A 20,072-nucleotide genomic window follows, 5' to 3' on the forward strand; every position below is an offset into this window, starting at 1 on the left:
ATTGAAGAGGCAAATTGCTTTAGGGTAACAACTACTCCCACAAGTTCTTAGAAATTAAATTTGAACACCTTCTTTAATATTTAATTGTAGAGGAAACGCTCGCTATACCTTTGAGTACCTAAATAAAATCAAGATGACCACGAAGCGTAAGCAGTAAGAAATAGGATATAGACTCTAAGCAGTTCCTAATCCTCTAAATTTTCAGAAATATCACAGCCTCCCTGATTACGTATTGTAGCAGAGCTCTTTCTTCATTTGAAGTCAATCGTGTTTATAGAAAATCTGGGTAAAATAAATTGAAAAATAACTAGAAATATAACACCAAATAAATAAATTTTTGTTTGAATTACCTAAACTTTTTCTGTTTATTTCATAGTAACTGATGTTTTGTCTTAAGGAACAAGATTCTTAAATTATGGATTAGACATAAGACTAATCAATAATAAACTATCAGCTCTCTAACATAGCTAAACTAATGAAATAGTACCATAAAAATGAGCTCGTGGTTGGGGCCAGTCCAGTGGCATAGTGGGAACTCTAGTTCCGCTTCAGTGGCCCAGGTTTGCAGGTTCGGATCCCAGGCACGGACCTAGCACCACTGGTCAAGCAATGCTATGGCGGCATCCCACATAAAATAGAGGAAGATCAGTCTGGATGTTAGCTCAGTGACCATCTTCCTCAAGCAAAAAGAGGAAGATTGGCAACAGATGTTAGCTCAGGGTCAATCTTCCTCACCAAAAAAAAAGGGAGCTCATAGTTAACATTCCTATTCTAACTGATTATCAAAAAGCTCACATATTTTACAAGTACAGGGTTCACGACCCTTTAAAAAGGAAGAATCCTATAAAACCTAACCGGTTCAGATTTCTAAAGGGAATATCTAACAAACAACAAATACTCGCAAAACAGAAGATTTTAAATTGATTTTTTTTTTTAAAGATTTTTATTTTTTTCCTTTTTCTCCCCAAAGCCCCCCGGCACATAGTTGTACATTCTCCGCTGTGGGTCCATCCAGTTGTGGCATGTGGGACGCTGCCCCAGCGCGGCCCAATGAGCAGTGCCATGTCCGCGCCCAGGACCCGAACCAACGAAACACTGGGCCGCCTGCAGCGGAGCGCGCGAACCCAACCACTCGGCCACGGGGCCAGCCCCTAAATTGAATTTTTAAAGCTTTAAATTTATTTAGAGGTCAATTTGAGACTAATATTTTTTTAAAAGCACCTTTAACTGAGTTTTAACTGCAAAAGTAATACATGTTTATAGTTTCTTTAGTTTAAAGACAGTTTAACAATACATGTTTTGTTAAAAAACAAAACAAAAAACAGTTTTCCAATAATTCAGAAGAGTCACCAAGTCCTTCCTATCTTCCCTCACTTCCTATCCCTGGTCTCACAGGTAACCACAATGAACATTTCTTACCTGTTCCTCCAAAACTTTCACATACAGATACAAGTGCGTGGGACATATAAATATCTTTAATAAAGAACACACACATAAATGGGATCATTCTAAAACTTTTTTTATTATAAATCTTTTATAGTTGTATATTCTTTGTTGTGGGTTCAGTTGTGGCATGTGGGACGCGAGCGTGGTTTGACGAGCAGTGTATGTCCGCGCCAGGATTCGAACCACGCGAACTTAACCGCTCGGGGGGCCCTAACTTAATAAATCTTAAGACATGTTTCAATAGCAGTGGATCTGCCTCTTTTTTCCCCCCCAAAGTATTCTATTTTGTAGGGATGTCCCATTATGCGATAACACTCTTTTCTTCTTACTCTCATCCATTTTTAACTCAGATCAGATAAAGCTAGTATAATTATTGATTGTAAAAGTCTGTAACAAATTCAATCAAGGGAAGTACTATGGTAGTGAATATTAGCTCTTTTTTTCCCCTCAACAATCCAGTTTCCAAAGTGTTTTAAAGTTCAAGTAAAATATATTTTAACTCCTATGTCACATTCACTGAAGGAAGAGGAAAATAGTCACAAAATATGCAACTCCAGAATGGTTGGACATCACTGTAACATAGGGGAAATGCTCATTACAGGACTCATCCAAAATAAGTAACATTTCTGTCTTCTAACTTGCTGACTTTGCTGCCCAAAATAGATTTTTTTAAAAAGGAGTGGGCGTTTGAAATAACTTTCAAATCATTTCCAAAAGAGTGTTTTACTCAGATTTTTACAATTATTTGCATTTTAGAACCTTAAAAACTAACATTATCTGTACCTAAGGGAGAAAAAGGAAGGGCGAGGGAACCAAAACTGATTACCTTCCCCCAAAGTCAGCGGAATTAACCCTTGGGCCTTGAGGGGTCCTGGATCTCCCAAGATCATTCAACGGAACATGTTGGTCTCTGCAGGGCTGCACCTGGGCCAAATTCCCAGCGTGCAGAAGAAAAATTAAATGATGTGCTGCCGATCTGGCCTCCCCTTCCCTCAAAAAAGGGAAAACCTCAAACACTGAGAAAAGGCCGAGGCTCGTTGCATGACAGCACTTCCCTTTTTTTTCCTCTAAACCCGTTTCCTGCCTCCCGTTCGCTATCTTCAGCGATACAGGAAGAGGAAGGCCTCTAGGTCTTTCTCCTTTCTACACCCCGGAGACCCCGGGGAACGGAGCCCTTCTCCGAAGACACACACCCAGCCTGTTACCCCTGCAGCCCTTTAGCCTAATTGGCCCCCTGGAGCGCGGAGCCGGCCCTGCCGGGCGCAGGTGAGATGCCCATCCGCCGCCGGCCTCGCCCGCCGCCCTGACCCGGAAGGCAGCGGAGGGGCAGGCTCCGAGAGACCGGGGCCGGCCCTGGCCCGCTGGCTGCCCACGCCCAGGGAGGCGGGAAGCGCTGCCCCGCGCCCCTTCGTCCCGCCGGTCCGAGGCCAAGGGGTGCAGCCTCGGGCGCCGAGGGCCCGCGCGGCCCCCGCACATCCCTGCCCGGGCCCGCGGCCGCCGCGGCCTCCCCGCTGGGCGCTTACCCCAGTGCCGTTGTCGCACACCACCACCTTCCTGCCCTGGCTGTCCATCGTCCGCCGGGAAGAGAGCCGCCGCTGCCACCCAACAACCTACAGCCACCGCCGCCCGGCCCTTTCCTCTTCCTCCTCCTCCCTCCTCGCGGCCCCTCCTTCGTCCCAACTTTCTTCCCGCAACCGGAAGTCGCCGCCTGGCCCCGCCCGCCATTTAACTGAAAGCCTGTGCGGAAGAAGTGGGGACGGGCGGGAGGAGGCCGAAACTGGCAGCGGTGAGCTCCAATAAGAAACGGAGGAGCGCCGGGACCCCGCCCAAATCCCCGGTTCCGGTTGCCGCCCCGCGGTCGCCCGAGCCGCCACCCGGGTTTACCTTTTCGGCTCCTAGTTTCCCGGTTGTCGCTGGGCGTTGATGGCAGCCGACCTGGACGGTTCTCCTTCTCCCCGAGGCGTCTCTGGAGTTGAGGGCGCCGCTCACTCGGCTGCAGAAGGCGCAGGCAGGTGAAGGACGCTGTGTCTGTCGCGAGATGGCAGTGGAATGTGGCGGAGAAACCAGCCGGGAGGGGAAGCAAACCTGGAGGTATTTGAATGGAGGTCCCACCATTCAACATGGCTTGGTGTGCCTTTGCTTCTAGGCCTTTTCAGTGGACAGAGCTGGAATGGATACACCCCCACACACATATTTGAAATCATGTTTATGCCGATACCTCCAATTCCAGCCCAACCGTTCTTTGCCCAAATTGCCCTTAGTCCAGTGAATGAGAGTGGGTGCCTACATTTCCAGCCTCATGGCTCACCACTTCCCTCTTCCAGCAGCACCATGTTGCTTCATACTTCTTAAGTATATGTACCTCTTTGAACCCAGAGCCTGAGCTTTGAAATCAGACAACCCCAGTTTCAAATCTGGCCCTGCTACTCAAGAGTCTCGTGATTCGGGCATACCCTTGTCTGTGCATGGGGATAATAACCTCTACTTCCGTGGGTGATTGTGAGGATAAAGTTCTGTGCCTAAGGTAAGCATCCATTCAGTGGTAGCTATTTATTATTCCATACTTTTAAATGTGCGGTTCCATCTATAACGCCCCTGCTTTATCCTTTTTAATCCATTGGGAGACTTCTACTCATCCTCTAAGACCCAGTTGTCAGAGCTATGAAGACTTTGCTGATAACCCTCAAGATGCTCTTTACTCTTTCTTTGCTATTACTTTACCGTGTACTTATTATACTCAACAAATATTTATCGGATGAGTTACATTAAAATTCATCTAGAAAAAAATGCCATCATTTTTGAGAAGTGAGAACTAGAATTGTGCCTTCCACATGGCTGTACATGTACAATGACTAGAATAAAACTTGGATCATGAACCCCCCATTTCAGTGTTATAATACTAGGCTGCTTCTCAGTTTTCACTTTGTTTTTGTATTAAACCAGTGGTTTTCAAATCTTTATAAAGGCATAGAATGCCATATTCAAATTTAATCTTATTTGGAGCCCCAACAGATAAAATAGATGAAAGTAAAGCTGCCATCACGGTAGTTGGAAGTTTGAGAAGTTAGGATGGGAAGGAGGCTCGGGACTGCTTCACTAGTGGTTGGGGTACTTCAGAAGCCTGCTGGACAGTGCATTAGTTTGTAAATTCCATATCTTACTTTTGTGGCCCCAGTGCCTAGCTCTGTGCAGTTTTCCCGGAAGGACATTTAACTGGTCTCAGCAATTGAACTCAAGCATTTCCATGTCCTTTTACTTTTCCTCTTTGTGAAATTAAATGGATTACTAATTTTTACTTTTTTAAGAAATAGCGTTTGTTATTTTCTTTTCTTATTTTTATTTTTTTAATTTTTTTTAAAGACTGGCATCTGAGCTAACAACTGTTGCCAATCTTTTTTTTTCTTCTGCTTTTTCTCCCCAACCCCCCCCCCCAGTACATAGTTGTGTATTTTTATTTGTGGGTCCTTCTAGCTGTGGCATGTGAGATGCCGCCTCAACATGGCCTGGTGAGCGGTGCCATGTCCACGCCCAGGATCCGAACTGGTGAAACCCTGGGCCACCGAAGCAGGAGTGTGCGAACTTAACCACTAGGCCACAGGGCCAGCCCACATTTGTTATTTTCTTCTGATTATAAAAACCATACATGCAGATGACAGAAAATATCGATGAACATCTATTCACTGTACTAATGAAAATGCAGCAAATCCCTTGGATTATGCAAATTCACGTATAATACCATTGATGACTGGTTCCTGCCTTTACACCACGTGAATCCTGGTCATTTCACTTTCCTCAAAATATTTAGACCCCCCCCCCATTTTAGACAATTGAATTTTTCTCGGGGGGGGTTTTCATTTCCAGCCTTTGGTTGAGATTTTTTGTCTATTACTCCACAAAAAGTCTTGCCAGGTAGATATTCCCCATTTTATGCATAAGAAATGGGGGCTTTAAAAAAAAAATTAAGTCTAGCAAGGTCGTGGGGTATAAGATCTACATAGAGAAATCAATATATTTATATATGCCATCAGTGAACAATCTCAAAATGAAATTAGGAAAACAATTCCCTTCACAAGAACATCAGAAAAATCTGAATAAATTTAGTGAAAGTAATATAAGACCTATACACTAAAAACTATAAAACATTGCTGAGAGAAATCAAAGAAGATGTAGGTAAATAAGCATACCATGTTCATGGATTTAACACTTATTGTTAAGATGATATAGTTCCTTCCAAATTTACCTATACATTCAGTGTAATCTCTATCAAAATTCCAGCAGGCTTTCTTTTTAGAAAGTGACAAGTTTGATCCTAAAATTCATATGGAAATGCAAAGGAACCAGAATAGCCAAAACAATTTTGAAAAAGAAAAGCAAAGGTGGTGGGCTTCTACTACCTGGTTTCAGAACTTACTGTAAAGCTACAGTAATGAAGACAGTGTGGTATTGGTATAAAGATAGACATGTAGATCAATGGAATGGAAAAGATAACCTAAAAATACACCCTTACATTTATGGTCAATTGATTTTCAACAAATAGGCTAAAACAATTCAATGGGAAAAGGGTAATCTTTTTAACAAACAGTGCTGGGACAATTAGATATCCATGTATGTGGGGAAAAAGAAGAACTTTGACCCTTACTTCACACCATACACAAAGATTAATTCAAATGGATCATAGGCCTAAATGTAAAAGAGCTAAAACTATAAATTCTGGAAGAAAACAGAAAAATCTTTTTTTTTTTTTTTCCCAAGGAAGATTAGCCCTGAGCTAACTACTGCCAGTCCTCCTCTTTTTGCTGAGGAAGCCTGTCCCTGAGCTAACATCGTGCCCATCTTCCTCTACTTTATATGTGGGACACCTACCACAGCATGGCGTGCCAAGCAGTGCCATGTCCACACCCGGGATCTGAACCGGCAAACCCTGGGCCGCCAAGAAGCGGAATGTGTGAACTTAACCGCAGCGCCACCAGGCCGGCCCCAGAAAAATCTTTTGATGTTAAGCAAAGCATGCTTAGTTATGACACAAATCATTTAATCATGATCCATTAAAAAAATTGATAAATTGGACTTAGTAGAAATTTAAAACTTAATTTATGTATTAAGAAAACAAAAAGATAAGCCACAGACTTGAAGAAAATATTTGCAAATCGTGTATCCAACAAAGGACTTGTACCCAGGATAAATTAAGAACACATAATAATAATGAGACAAATTACCTAATTTAAAAGTAGGCAAAATATCTGAATAGACATTTTACCAAAGAAGATTTATGAATGGCTAATAAGCACATGAAAAGATGCTCAACATCACTAATCACTAGGGAAATGCAAATTAAAACCATAATGAGACACTTCATACTCATTAGAATGGCTATAATCAAAAAAGACAGGAAATAACACATTTTGGTGAAGATGTGGAGAAACTGGAACTCATACATTGCTGGTGGGAATGTACAATGAGGCAGCCACTTTGGGAAATAGTTTGGCAGTTTTTCAAAAAGTAAAACATAAAGCTACCATACCCACCAATACCACTCCTAGGTACATACCCAAGAGAAATGTATTTTGCCAAATACTGTTCCATTGTATGGATATACCACATAGTTTACTCCTTCACAAATTGACGGACATTTGGATTGTTTTCACTTTTTGCCTATTATGAGTAATGCTGCTATGAACTTTCATATACAAGCCTGTGGATATATGTTTTCATTTCTCTTGGGTATGTACCTAGGAGTGGTTTGAGTCTTCTCTTCAGAGGCCTCATTTTCTAGTTTCCAACACTTGGGAAACTGAATGAGTGATCAGAAAATGGACACATGAGTGTAGGCTGTGAGCAGAGAGAACTGAGGAACTATCCCATGCAGAGAGAGCCTAGAGATTGCTCCCTGCTTCCCTTGTACCAGTAGGGCTCAGACCCGACCCGCGTCATTATTCACTCAACAAATATGTTTGGAACCCACCATATGCCATGTCCCATCCTGGGGCCTCCATGAAGCTTACATTCTACTGGGAGAGATGAACGCTAAGCAAGTGAACTTAAAAACATGATAAATTTAGCTAACAAGAAGTGTTATAAGGAAATTAATGGATAATGACTTGGGATGGGGGATACCCCTCTGAGGAGACAGCATGTAACCAGAGCATTCGTGTCCATTAGGATTAGACATTGCTGTGACAGAACCTAGAATAAAAATGGCTTTAAAAATTCGTGTTTATTTCTCTGCTACATGAATGAGCGTTCTAGAGCTGAATAACGCTCCACAGCAACAGGGATCTAGCCTCCTGTGTCTTGTTGCTCCCCCATGGAAGGAGGAATTTTTTAAAAATACTGTTTGCTTCCCCTAATGAGCTCATTCACGGTATCTGATGGTTTGTGCTACGGCTATCATTTCCACATGCCAGGAAGGAGGGAGTGGGGTAGGGGTATGGAGATGTGAAGAAGGGGAAGCGTCTTCCTTTTAAGGACTCTTCTTGAGAGTTGCATATACTATTTCCAGTTCCGCCTCACTGGCCAGAACTTGCCTAGCCATATCTAGCTATCAGAGAAGCTGGAAAATGCAGTCTGGATGGCCACATTCCAAGCCAAAAATTGGAAGTTCTATTTCCAGGGAAGAAAAGAGAAGAGATATTGGGGAATACCTAGCAATCTTTGCCTTAAATTATGAGAGGGTCCCACCTATGTGAATAACCTGGGAGAAGATCTTTACAGGTGAAGGGAACTGAAGGTACAAAGACCGTATGGCAGAAAGAAAGAGAGGAAGGAAGGAAGGAGGAAAGGAAGGAAAGAAGGAAAATGAGCTTGGTGTGTTGACTGAAGGAACAGAAGGCCGATGTGACTGGAGCATAGTGAATAAAGGGACGAATCATACATGTAGGGCTTCCAGGACCACAGTAAAAAGATTAGATTTTATTCCAGTCACAGTGGCACACCTTTGGAAGGTTTTGAGCAGTTGTAGAGGGTTTTGTTTTAAAACTAGACTTGGAGACATGGTAAGGACATCAGTTAAGCATGACAGTTTTTCTCCACTCTCTCCCTAATTCCAATAAAATGACACAAAATCTTTTGTTTGTTTGTCTATTAACCATAAAACCAACAAGCTAAAGAGATGTGGAAAAGAGATAAAAGAATGATATCAACAAATATTTGTACACTAGAGAGCAGGTGGAGGAATGAGTTACTAAGCAAAGCTTAGAAAGCTAAAAACTTAATGCCTGAGGTTGACATGGGAAAAATGAAATAAACCTATTCATGAGGCAGAAACCTGAAAAGGAATTGATTGAAAATATGTTAGAAATCAGTTGCACTCCTAAATACCCTCCTTCAGCCCTTGTAGCCAGATGAAACTCTGGCCTGCCGGCCCCCTTCTGTCATGGAATGGAGTGGCTTTACTTTAGCATGAGTTAAAGGCAAAGAGTCTCTGTTCTCAGGGACTGGCACAGCTGAGGAAAACAGGGAGATTAATGGGAAGTCTATATCCAAAAGGGTGAGACACCCAGCCTCTTTCCTACGGGGTAGCCAATAAGCTGGTAACGACTTTTCCACCTCCATCTACTCACTGCTCCCCCTTCCCCCACTCTCTTTCCTCTCTTGGGGAAAACAAACAAAACCTATCTAGAGACAAGACTTACAGATACTGACAGCTGGGGTTCCCCTAACAAAAATAGTCAAATCTTTGCTAGAGCACACTGCAATAACAACCACTAGTCAACAACACTCAACACACACAGCTTCCAATCAGGTTTTTAGTGTTCACTCTTAAATATCATTGGACAGCCTAGGATCATCAGATACTCGAGGAAAATCTCTAACGCGTGAGACAAAGATCAAAACAGTGACAATGATAGAAACAGAAGAAAACTTTTTAAAAAGAGTCATTAATATCTTCATATCCTCAGAGGGATAAGAAAATTTTAAATATGATAGAAGAAAAAATTCAATAGAAAGGTATCAAGTTTTGTTTCCATTGAAATAAAGAGTGAGTAAAGGTTAATTAAAGGAGTTTCTTTGATAATCAAAGTGAGGAAATCAAATCCCAGGAAACAGCGCAACAGAGTATTCTGAGAAACTGCTTCGACATCTACGGATCTGAGTGTAGTTTATATACTTTTTAACAACGCAGTGTATGTGCAGGAAAGAGCTTACACGTCTAATAGTCATCTGCTTCAAGGGTAACAAGAACTTTTTGGTCATACATCAAACAAGGCTTGGAGTGAAGGTGTTATCTATGTGTGGAGGGAGGCAAGGACCAGGGTCATCACTTTTTTCCTTAATCTCTAAGAAATGCATCTGGGAAATGTGAGCGTAACATACCCATTATCTCTTTCTGTTGCTGATTCATCCTGTTGGCGTTGCACGGTCATTTAGACACAGGCTATGAGGGCCACGTGGCTGCTTCACAGAACAGCATGGATTTTTATTGTACTGACTGTAAGTTTATGCAGTTCACTTGCTAGATCTGCCTTTTGGACCAGAGAGAGGGTCCCAGTTTCGTTCACAGTTAGAATACAAAGTTCAAGAAGTTTTCCAGAAAGTAGAGTGAAAAAACAACAAAATGGAAAAAGAGAGAAAAGATTTAAAAATTAGAGGATCAGGTCAGGAAGTTCAATATCAGAATAATAGAATTTCCAGAAAGAAAGGACAGAATATGGAGGGAAAAAATTATTTGAGAAATAATACAAGATTATTTCCGAGAATTGAGAAACAGTTTTCTAGACATGCTCCATTTCTCAGAAAGTTACTGAAGAATGTACTCCTGGAAAATGAGAGACTTATTCAATAAATATGAAATCATGGGAACTAGGAGACCAGGGATTCAAGAAAGAGAGAGGTAAGAATTGCATGAATGATGGTGGGACAAAAATCCCAAGGATCAGCTATGCATCAGTCTAGGGTCCAAAGCAGGGCAGAGTACTGTAGGAAGGAAATCAATCTCTTTTTCTCCCTCGCTCTGTCACACGTATACACACACATGCATGCACACCCACACATAAGCACAATAGATTTTCTGATGTATTTTAAGACGGAAAGATATATATTTCTAGTGGAAAATTCGGTGGTGAATTAGTAATAACTTCTTATAGGAAAAATGAGGCAATGATTAATTCCAGGAAAAATTTAAAATTGTAATGCAAATACTACAAAGCTACGGTAATCAAAACAGCATTGTACTGGTACAAAAACAGGTGCACAGATCAATGGAACAGAACTGAAAGCCCAAAAATAAAACCACATATCTATGGACAGCTAATCTTCGACAAAGGAGCTGAGGGCCTACAATGGAGAAAAGAAAGTCTCTTCAACAAATGGTGCTGGGAAAACTGGACAGCCACATGTAAAAGAATGAAAATTGACCATTCTTTTTCACCATTCACAAAAATAAACTCAAAATGGACCAAAGACCGAAAGATTAGACCTGAAAGAATAAGTCTCCTAGAAGAGAATATAGGCAGTACACTCTTTGACATCAGTATCAATAGGATCTTTTTGGACACGAGAAAGAGTAAACAAACGGGACTTCATCAGACTAAAGACCTTCTTCAAGGCAAAGGAAAACAGGATTGAAACAAAAAAACAACTCACTAGGGGGCTGGCCCCGTGGCCGAGTGGTTAAGTTCACGCGCTCCGCTGCAGGCGGCCCAGTGTTTCGTCGGTTCGAATCCTGGGTGCGGACATGGCACTGCTCGTCAGACCACGCTGAGGTGGCGTCCCACATGCCACAGCTAGAGGAACCCACAACGAAGAATACACAACTATGTACCGGGGGGCTTTGGGGAGAAAAAGGAAAAAATAAAATCTTTAAAAAAAACAAACAAACAAAAAAAAAACTCACTAGTTGGGAAAAAATATTTACAAGTCATATATCTGACAAAGGGTTAATCTCCATAATATATAGAGAATTCACACAGCTCAACAACAAAAAATCAAACAACCTGATCAAAAACTGGGCAGGGGACATGACAGACATTTCTCCAAAGAAGATATACGGATGGCCAATAGACACATGAAAAGATGCTCATCATCACTAATCATTAGGGAAATGCAAATCCAAACTACTCTAAGATATAACCTTACACCTGTTAGAATGGCAAAAATAAACAAAAGAAAAGTGACAAATGTTGGAGAGGTTGTGGAGAAAAAGGAACCCTCATACCCTGTTGGTGGGAATGCAAACTGGTGCAGCCACTATGGAAACAGTATGGAGATTTCTCAAAAAATTAAAAATAGAAATACCTTATGACCCAGCCATCTCACTACTGGGTATCTATCCAAAGAACTTGAAATCAGCAATTCCAAAAGTCCCATGCACCCCTATGTTCATCGCAGCATTATTTACAATAGCCAAGACGTGGAAGCAACCTAAGTGCCCATCAAGTGATGACTGGGTAAAGAAGATATGGTATATATATATATATATGTATATATATATATATGCAATGGAATACTACTCAGTCATAAAAACAGATAAAATAGTCCCATTCACAGCAACATGGATGGACCTTGAGTATATTATGTTAAGTGAAATAAGCCAGATGGAGAAAGACAATCTCTGTATGACTCCACTCATAGGTGGAAGTTAAACATATGGACAAAGAGAACTGATTGGTGGTTACCAGGGGAAAGGAGGGGTGAGGGGAGGGCACAAAGGGTGAAGTGGTGCACCTACAACAGGACTAACAATAAGGTACAACTGAATTTTCACAAGGTTGTAAACTATCATAATCTTAATAAAAAGTTAAAAAAATTGTAATGCAAAGGAAATGTCATTATATATACTACATGGCTCAGTATGAATGTAAATATTAAATAACGATCTATTCAAATATCCTGATATGTTGATGTTAGGAGGATGAGGGGGAGGAAAGTATATGTGGGTGGGGAAGGAGTTGTAAGAGAGTTAAATGATCTTTCATAGTAGATGGTTAATAGTAGATGTCTAAACCGAAAAAGATCAATAAATAGCTGAAAAAACATGTTCAGAAATATGGAGTTAAATATCAGAAGAAACTACAGAAAGAGCTGAAGGTAGTTGCCTTGGGGAAGCAGAAATTGAGAGTAAAGAGGGTGGGACAGGGGTCAGATGTTCATTATTATAAGCTTTGTTAAACCATTTGACTTTTTAACCTGTGTTGTGTGTGCGTGTGTGTGTGTGTGTGTGTTTAGAGTGCAGCTGGAACACTCAGGTTAAATCAGCAATGGCTGATGTTTTGCTCTTTCTTTTTATCAAGGCTTCATCACCCTATGCAATATCAATCGCAAAGCCATAGTATATCCTGCTTAAATTAAATTTTAATCCAGGATTTGGGAGCTCCCTTAGGCTTCTAGACAAAATATAGAAGACATCCTAGCATAACCTCATCAGCAGCACTGTCACAAACTTTTGCAACTTTATTATATATCTTGTTATCTAAACTCAGCCACTGACTGTTGATTCTTTTTATTTTACTTTGTGGTTTTTAAAATTTTATTAAGGTCGTATTGCTTTATGACGTTATATAAATTTCAAGTGTACGTCACTATATTTCAACTTCTATATAGACTACGTCATGTTCATCACCAAAAGTCTAGCTTCCGTTCATCACCATACATATAGGCCCCTTTATCCCTTTGTCCTCTTCCTGCCTGCTTCCCCCCGGTAACCACCAGTCTGTTCTCTGTATTTATGTGTTTGTTTGTTTATTTGCCACATATGAGTGAAGGTATACAGTAATTGTCTTTCTCTGTCTGACTTATTTCATTCAGCAACATATTCTTAAGTTCCATCCATGTTGTCACATATGGTACTATTTTGTATTTTTTATGGCTGAGTAGTATTCCATTGTATATATATACCACATCTTTATCCATTTATCCATTGATGGACACATAGGTTGCTTCCAAGACTTGGCTATTGTGAATAATGCTGCAGTGAGCATAGGGGTGAGTATATCTTCTAGAATCAGTGTTTTCATGTTCTTTGGATAAATACCCAGAAGTGGAATAGCTAGATTATATGGTATTTCTATTTTTAATTTTTTGAGAAACCTCCATACCGTTTTCCATAGTGATTGCACCAATTTACATTCACACCAGCAGTGTATGAGGGTTCCCTGTCCCCCACATCCTCTCCAACACTTGTTCTTTATTGTGTTTTTAATAATAGCCATTCTGATGGGTGTGAGGTGATATCTCACTGTAGTTTTGATTTGCATTTCCCTAATGATTAGTGACGTTGAACCTTGTTTCATGTGCCTCTTGGCTATCTGTATATCTTCTTTAGAAAAATGTTCATATCCTCTGCCCATTTTTTCATCGAGTGTTCTGTTTTTTTGTTGTTGAGTTGTATGAGTTCTTTATATATTTTGGACATTAACCGCTTGTTGGATATATGATTTGCAAATATTTTCTCCCAATGGATAAGTCGTCTTTTCATTTTGTTAGTGATTTCCTCTGGAATGCAGAAGCTCTTTAGTCTGATGAAGTCCCATTTGTGTACTTTTTCTTTTGTTTCCCTTGCCTGAGTAGACATGGTATTGGAAAAGATGCTGCTAGGACCAATGTTAAAGAGTGTACTGCCTATAGTTTCTTCTAGGAGTTTTATGGTTTCACATCTTACCTTCAAGTCTTTAATCCATTTTGAGTTAGTTTTTGTGCATGGTGAAAGATAGTGGTCTACTTTCATTCTTTTGCATGTGGCTGTCCAGTTTTCCCAACACCATGTATTGAAGAGACTTTCCTTTCTCCATTGTATGTTATTAGCTCCTTTGTCAAAGATTAGCTGTCCACAAAGGCATGGTTTTATTTCTGGGCTTTCAATTCTGTTTCATTGATCTGTGTGTCTGGTTTTGTACCAGTACCATGCTGTTTTGGTTACTATAGCTTTGTAGTATGTTTTGAAGTCAGAGATTGTGATGCCTCCAGGCATCTTTGTTCTTTTTTCTCAGGATTGCTTAGCTATTCGGGGTCTTTTGATGCCCCATATGAATTTTAGGATTCTTTGTTCTTTTCCATGAAGAATGTCTTTGGGATTCCAATTGGGATTACATTGAATCTGTAGATTGCTTTAGGTAGTATGGACATTTTAACTATGTTTATTCTTCCAATCCATGTGCATGAAATATCTTTCCATTTCTTTATGTCATCATCAATTTCTTTCAGTAATGTCTTATAGTTTTCATTGTATGGGTCTTTCACCTCCTTGACTAAATTTATTCCTAGACATTTTATTCTTTTTGATGCAATTGTAAATAGGATTGTATTCTTGAGTTCTTGTTCTGTTAGTTCGTTATTAGAGTATAGAAATGCAACTGATCTTCATAAGTTGATTTTGTACCCTGCAACGTTGCTATAGTTGTTGATTATTTCTAATAGTTTTCTAATGGATCCTTTAGGATTTTCTATATATAGAATCATGTCATCTGCAAACAGCAAGAGTTTCACTTCTTCTTTGCCAATTTGGATACATTTATTTCTTTTTCTTGCCTAATTGCTCTGGCTAAAACCTCTAGTACTATGTTGAATAAGAGCAGCAAGAGTGGGCATCTTTGTCTTGCTCCTGTTATCAGAGAGATGGCTTTCAGTTTTTCCCCGTTGAGTACAATGTTGGCTGTGGATTTGTCATATATGGCCTTTATTATATTGAGGTACTTTCCTTTTATACCCATTTTATCAGAGATTTTATTATAAATGGATGTTGGATCTTGTCAAATGCCTTCTCTGTGTCTTTTGAGATGACCATGTGGTTTTTATTCCTCATTTTGTTAATGTGGTGTATCACATTGATTAATTTGTAGACATTGACCCATTCCTGCATCCCTGGTATAAACCCCACTTGATCATGGTGTATGATCCTTTTAACGTATTGTTGTATTTGGTTTGCCAATATTTTGTTGAGGATTTTTGCATCTATGTTCATCAGTGATATTGGCCTGTAATTTTCCTTCTTTGTTTTATCCTTGTCTGGCTTTGGGATCAGGGTGATGTTGACCTTGTAAAATGTGTTAGGAAGTGTTCTGTCTTCTTCAATTTTTTGGACTAGTTTGAGAAGGATAGGTACTAAATCTTCTTTGAATGTTTGGTAGAATTCTCCAGAGAAGTCATCGGGTCCTGGACTTTTATTTTTTGGGAGGCTTTTGATTACTGTTTCAATCTCTTTACGTGTGATTGGTCTATTCAGATTCTCTGTTTCTTCTTGATTCAGTTTTGGGAGGTTGTATGAGTCTAAGAATTTATCCATTTATTCTAAATTGTCCAATTTGTTGGCATATAGTTTTTCATAGTATTCTCTTATAATCCTTTGTATTTCTGTGACATCCATTGTAATTTCTTCTCTTTCATTTCTAATTTTATTAATTCGAAGCTTCTCTGTTTTTTTCTTAGTGAGTCTGGCTAAGGGTTTGTCAATTTTGTTTATCTTCTCAAGGAACCAGCTCTTAGTTTTGTTGATCCTTTCTACTGTTTTGTTGTTGTTGTTGTTTCAATTTCATTTATTTCTGCTCTAATTTTTATAGTTTCCCTCCTTCTGCTGACTTTGGGCTTTGTTTGTTCTTCTTTTTCTAATTCTGTTAGGTGTAGTTTAAGATTGCTTATTTGAGATTTTTCTTGTTTGTTAAGGTAGGCCTGTATTGCTATAAATTTCCCTCTTAGGACTGCTTTTGCTGCATCCCATATGAGTTGGTATGGTGTATTTTCATTTTCATTTGTCTCCAGATATTTTTTTATTTCTCTTTTAATTTCTTCAATGATCCATTAGTTGTTCAGCAGCATGTTGTTTAGTCTCCACATATTTGTGACCTTCCCAGCTTTTTTCTTTTAGTTGATTTCTAGTTTCATAGCGTTATGGTCAGAAAAGATGCACTTGAGAAGAATGTGTATTCTGCTCTTTTTGGATGGAGTATTCCATATATATATATCTATTAAGTCCATCTGGTATAGGTTTTCATTTAATTCCACTATTTCATTACTGATTTTCTGTCTGGATGATCTATCCATTGATGTAAGTGGGTGTTAAGGTCTGCTACTACTACTGTGTTGCTATTAATATCTCCCTTTAGGTCTGTTAATAATTGCTTTATGTACTTTGGTGCTCCTGTGTTAGGTGCATATATATTTATGTGTTATGTCCTCTAGGTGGAGTATCCCTTTATCATTATATACTGCCCCTCTTTGTCTCTCATTGCCGTTTTTATCTTGAAGTCTACTTTGTCTGATCTAAGTATGGCAACACCTGCTTTCTTTTGTTTGCCATTAGCCTGGAGTATTCTCTTCCATCCCTTCACTCTGAGCCTGTGTTGGTGTTAAGAGCTAAGATATATTTCCTGGAGGCAGCTTATTGTTGGGTCTTATTTTTTAATCCATCCAGCCACTCTGTATCTTCTGATTGGAGAATTCAATCCATTTACATTTAGAGTGGTTATTTACATATGAGAGCTTAGTGCTGCTATTTTATTACTTGTTTTCCAGTTGTTCTGTATTTCCCTTGTTTCTCATCTAGTGTATTTCAGACTGCCAGTTCAGTTTGGTGGTTCTCCATGATGGTTTTCTCAGTTTTCTATTTATTTATCATTTGTTTCTCTGTTCAAATTTTTTTTAGTGATTACTGAGGTTTGTATAAAAGATGTCATAGATGAGATAGTCCATTTTCTGATAGCCTCTTATCTCTTTAGTCTAAGCAGTTTCCATCCCTCTCCTCTTCCCCAACTAAGTTATTGTTGTCACTATTTATTGTTTTGTTTTATGAGTTTGTGGTTAAAATTAAGTAATTTTATTTATTTTTGATGCTTTCCTTCCCTTTATCTTTATTGTTATAATTAAGTGTTTGCTAATCTGTTCTGATAGAGAGCTGCAGTTTTCTCATTTTGTCTGCTTATTTATCTCCTTGCTCAAGGCTTTGTAAACTTTTTTTTTTTTTTGAGGAAGATTAGCCCTGAGCTAACATCTGCCACCAATCCTCCTCTTTTCGCTGAGGAAGACTGGCCCTGAGCTAACATCTGTGCCCATCTTTCTCTACTTTATGTGTGGGACGCCTACCACAGCATGGTTTGCCAAGCAGTGCTCTGTCCACACCTAGGATCTGAACTGGAAAACCCTAGGCCGCTGAAGCAGTACGTGTGCACTTAACTGCTGCACCACTGGGCCAGACCTCCTTTCTTTCTTTTGTTTTTTGTTTTTTTTTTCATGCATGAGGGGCTTCTTGAACGTTTCTTGTAGGGAGGAGATCTTGTCATGATGAACTCTCTCAGCTTTTGCTTATCTGGGAATGATTTTATTTCTCCTTCATATCTGAAGGATATTTTAGCTGGATTGAGTATTCTTGGCAGAAAGATTTTGTCTTTCAAAAGTTTGAGGGGCCAGCCCCATGGCCGAGTGTTTAAGTTCACTCACTCTGCTTCGGCAGCCCAGGGTTTCGCCAGTCCGGATCCTGGATGCAGACATGGCACCACTTGTCAGGCCACATTGAGGCAGCATCCCACATAGCACAACTAGAGGGACCCACAACTAAAATATGCAACTATGTACTGGGGGGTATTTGGGGAGAAAAAGCAGGAAAAAAAAAGTTTGAATATATCATTCTACTCTCTCCTAGCCTGTAGTGTTTCTTCTGAGAAATCTGCTGAAATCCTAATAGGCATTCTTTTGTAGGTTATTTTCTTCTGTCTTGCTGACCTTAATATTATTTGTCATTGATTTTTGCGAGTTTTACTGTTGTATGCCCTGGAGAAGGTCTTTTTACATCAATGTGATTAGGAGTTCTGTTAGCTTCTTTTACTTGTAATTCCAGCTCCTTCCCCAGGATTGGGAAGTTCTCAGCTATTATTTCTTTGAACAAGCTCTCTGCTCCTTTCTCCCTCTGGAACATCTATAATCCTTATGTTCCAATTCCTAATTGAGTCAGATACTTCTTGGAGAATTTATTAATTTCTTTTCAGTTTTAGTTCTCTCTCTTCCATCTGAAGCATTTCTATATTTCTATCCTCTAAATTGCTAATTTTGCCGTCTATACTATCAACTCTGTTATTCAGGGATTCCAGATTTTTCTTTATCTCATTCATTGTGTTTTTCATCTCCAACATTTCTGATTGGTTTTTCTTTACAGTTTCAATCTCTTTTGTGAAGAATTCCCCCTGTTCATTAATTTTATTGCTGATTTCACTGAACTGTGTTTCTGAGTTTTCTTGTAGCTCATTGAGTTTTTTTTATGATAGCTGTTTTGAATTCTCTGTCATTTAGAGCATAAATTTCTGTGCCTTCAGGATTGATCTGGGTGCTTGTCATTTTCCTTCTGGTCTGGAGTATTAATATACCTCTTCATACCATTTGATGGAGTGAATTTGTGCCTCCCATAGTGGTCGTATCCAGTTGCAGATTTCACCTGCTGCCACTGGGGTAGGGGGAGGGGGCTGGAGCTGTGTATTCTGAGCCCCCCTGTAGTCTCTGGAAGCTGTGCCAGTGCTTTGGAAGCTATGCTGACAAGGCCCATCTGCATTTGCCCACTTGCCACCGCTGCTTTACAAGCATATGCACAGTCACTCTGGCGGGGGTATTCTGCTCAGTCCATCAGAAAAAGCTGGTGTGCCAGGCAAGGGGAAGGGGGCGCTTTCTTTCATGTGCGTGATCCTGCATGCTCCAGCTCTGCACTCACTCTCTGCCCACCTTGGTGCAGACACCCCCATGACTGCTTAGCTGCCTCAGTGTGGGGTGTTCCCACAGGCTGGGCGGTAACTCTGAGAGCACAAGCATTCCTGCGGAAGGCTGCCTTCTCTTCCTTCTCCTTTCATGGCTGTGCACCAGCTGCTGCAAGGTCTCACCCTTGGGTCACTGCTGCACAGGAGGGAGAGGAAATCCCCTTACCTCCTTCCACTGCCTCCTGGGGGGGTTGAGCACCCCCACCTTCAGATGTATGGCTGTGTGGATCTCTCAGATGTCTATTGTTTTGTGTGGATGTCCTCTGTTGGTTTATGAATGTCCTTTTTGTTGTATCTTAAGGGGGAGAGATTAAGGGAAGAGCTCACTCTGCCACGATGCTGACGTTACTCTAGTCTCCTCTTTTGTGTTTTGTTTTGTGACTCTGCTCTGATTTTTTTGTTTTGTGCTTACCATGAGGTTTGTATAAAAGATCTTATAAGTGAGATAGCTCTTTTTCTGCTGATAGCATCTTATCTTATTAGGCTACACAGGTTCCATCCTTCTCCTCTTGTCTTTCTATGCTTTTGTTGTCACAAATTATCCTTTTTTGTATTGTGAGCTTGTTATCAAATTGAAGTGGTTACAGTTATTTTTTATTCTTTCTTTCTGTTTAAGCTTTGTGTTACCATTAAGTGTTTACTAATGTATTCTAATATAGAGTTGCAATTTTCTGATTCTGTCTGTCTTGTTATCGCCTTGCTCAAAGCTTTGTATACCTTTGCTTTTTTGTTGAAGGAGAGCACCCTTCAACATTTCTTGTAAGGAAGGTCTAGTGGCAATGAACTCCCTCAGCTTTTGTTTGTCTGGGAAAGCCTTTATTTCTCCTTCATATCTGAAGGATAACTTTGCTAGATAAAGTATTCTTAGTTGATACTATTTGTCTTTCAATATTTTGAATATATCATTCCATTCTCTCTTAGCCTGTTGAGATTCTGCTGAGAAATCCACTGATAGCCTGATGG

At 40.0% G+C, this 20,072-nt stretch overlaps 2 protein-coding genes across 9 annotated transcripts in view; one reads left to right on the plus strand and one right to left on the minus strand.

Moving 5' to 3' along the window:
• The window catches only part of ACTR2 (actin related protein 2), a 32,605-nt gene extending 29,456 nt beyond the window's left edge, over positions 1–3,149 (minus strand). Inside the window, exon 1 of one of the 3 annotated variants that reach the window (XM_070572498.1) lies at positions 2,970–3,149. In XM_070572498.1, the coding sequence (XP_070428599.1) occupies positions 2,970–3,017 (48 nt within the window). In that variant the 5' untranslated portion in view covers positions 3,018–3,149. Of the gene's footprint in view, positions 1–2,272; positions 2,820–2,969 lie in introns of those variants that run through there. The other 2 variants (XM_070572497.1, XM_008535093.2) reach the window with 2 other exon arrangements.
• A 34-nt stretch (positions 3,150–3,183) lies between these two features.
• Positions 3,184–20,072, plus strand: part of RAB1A (RAB1A, member RAS oncogene family) — a 126,636-nt gene continuing 109,747 nt past the window's right edge. For 2 of the 6 annotated variants that reach the window (XM_070572500.1, XM_070572503.1), the window contains exons 1-2: positions 3,184–3,537; positions 3,823–3,970. The gene's annotated coding sequence lies outside the window, so the exon portion shown is untranslated. The remainder of the gene's footprint in view (positions 3,538–3,822; positions 3,971–20,072) is intronic. The other 4 variants (XM_070572501.1, XM_070572502.1, XM_070572505.1 and 1 more) reach the window with 3 other exon arrangements.

Source organism: Equus przewalskii, chromosome 14 (assembly GCF_037783145.1).
Source record: "Equus przewalskii isolate Varuska chromosome 14, EquPr2, whole genome shotgun sequence".
Classification (NCBI taxonomy): domain Eukaryota; kingdom Metazoa; phylum Chordata; class Mammalia; order Perissodactyla; family Equidae; genus Equus; species Equus przewalskii.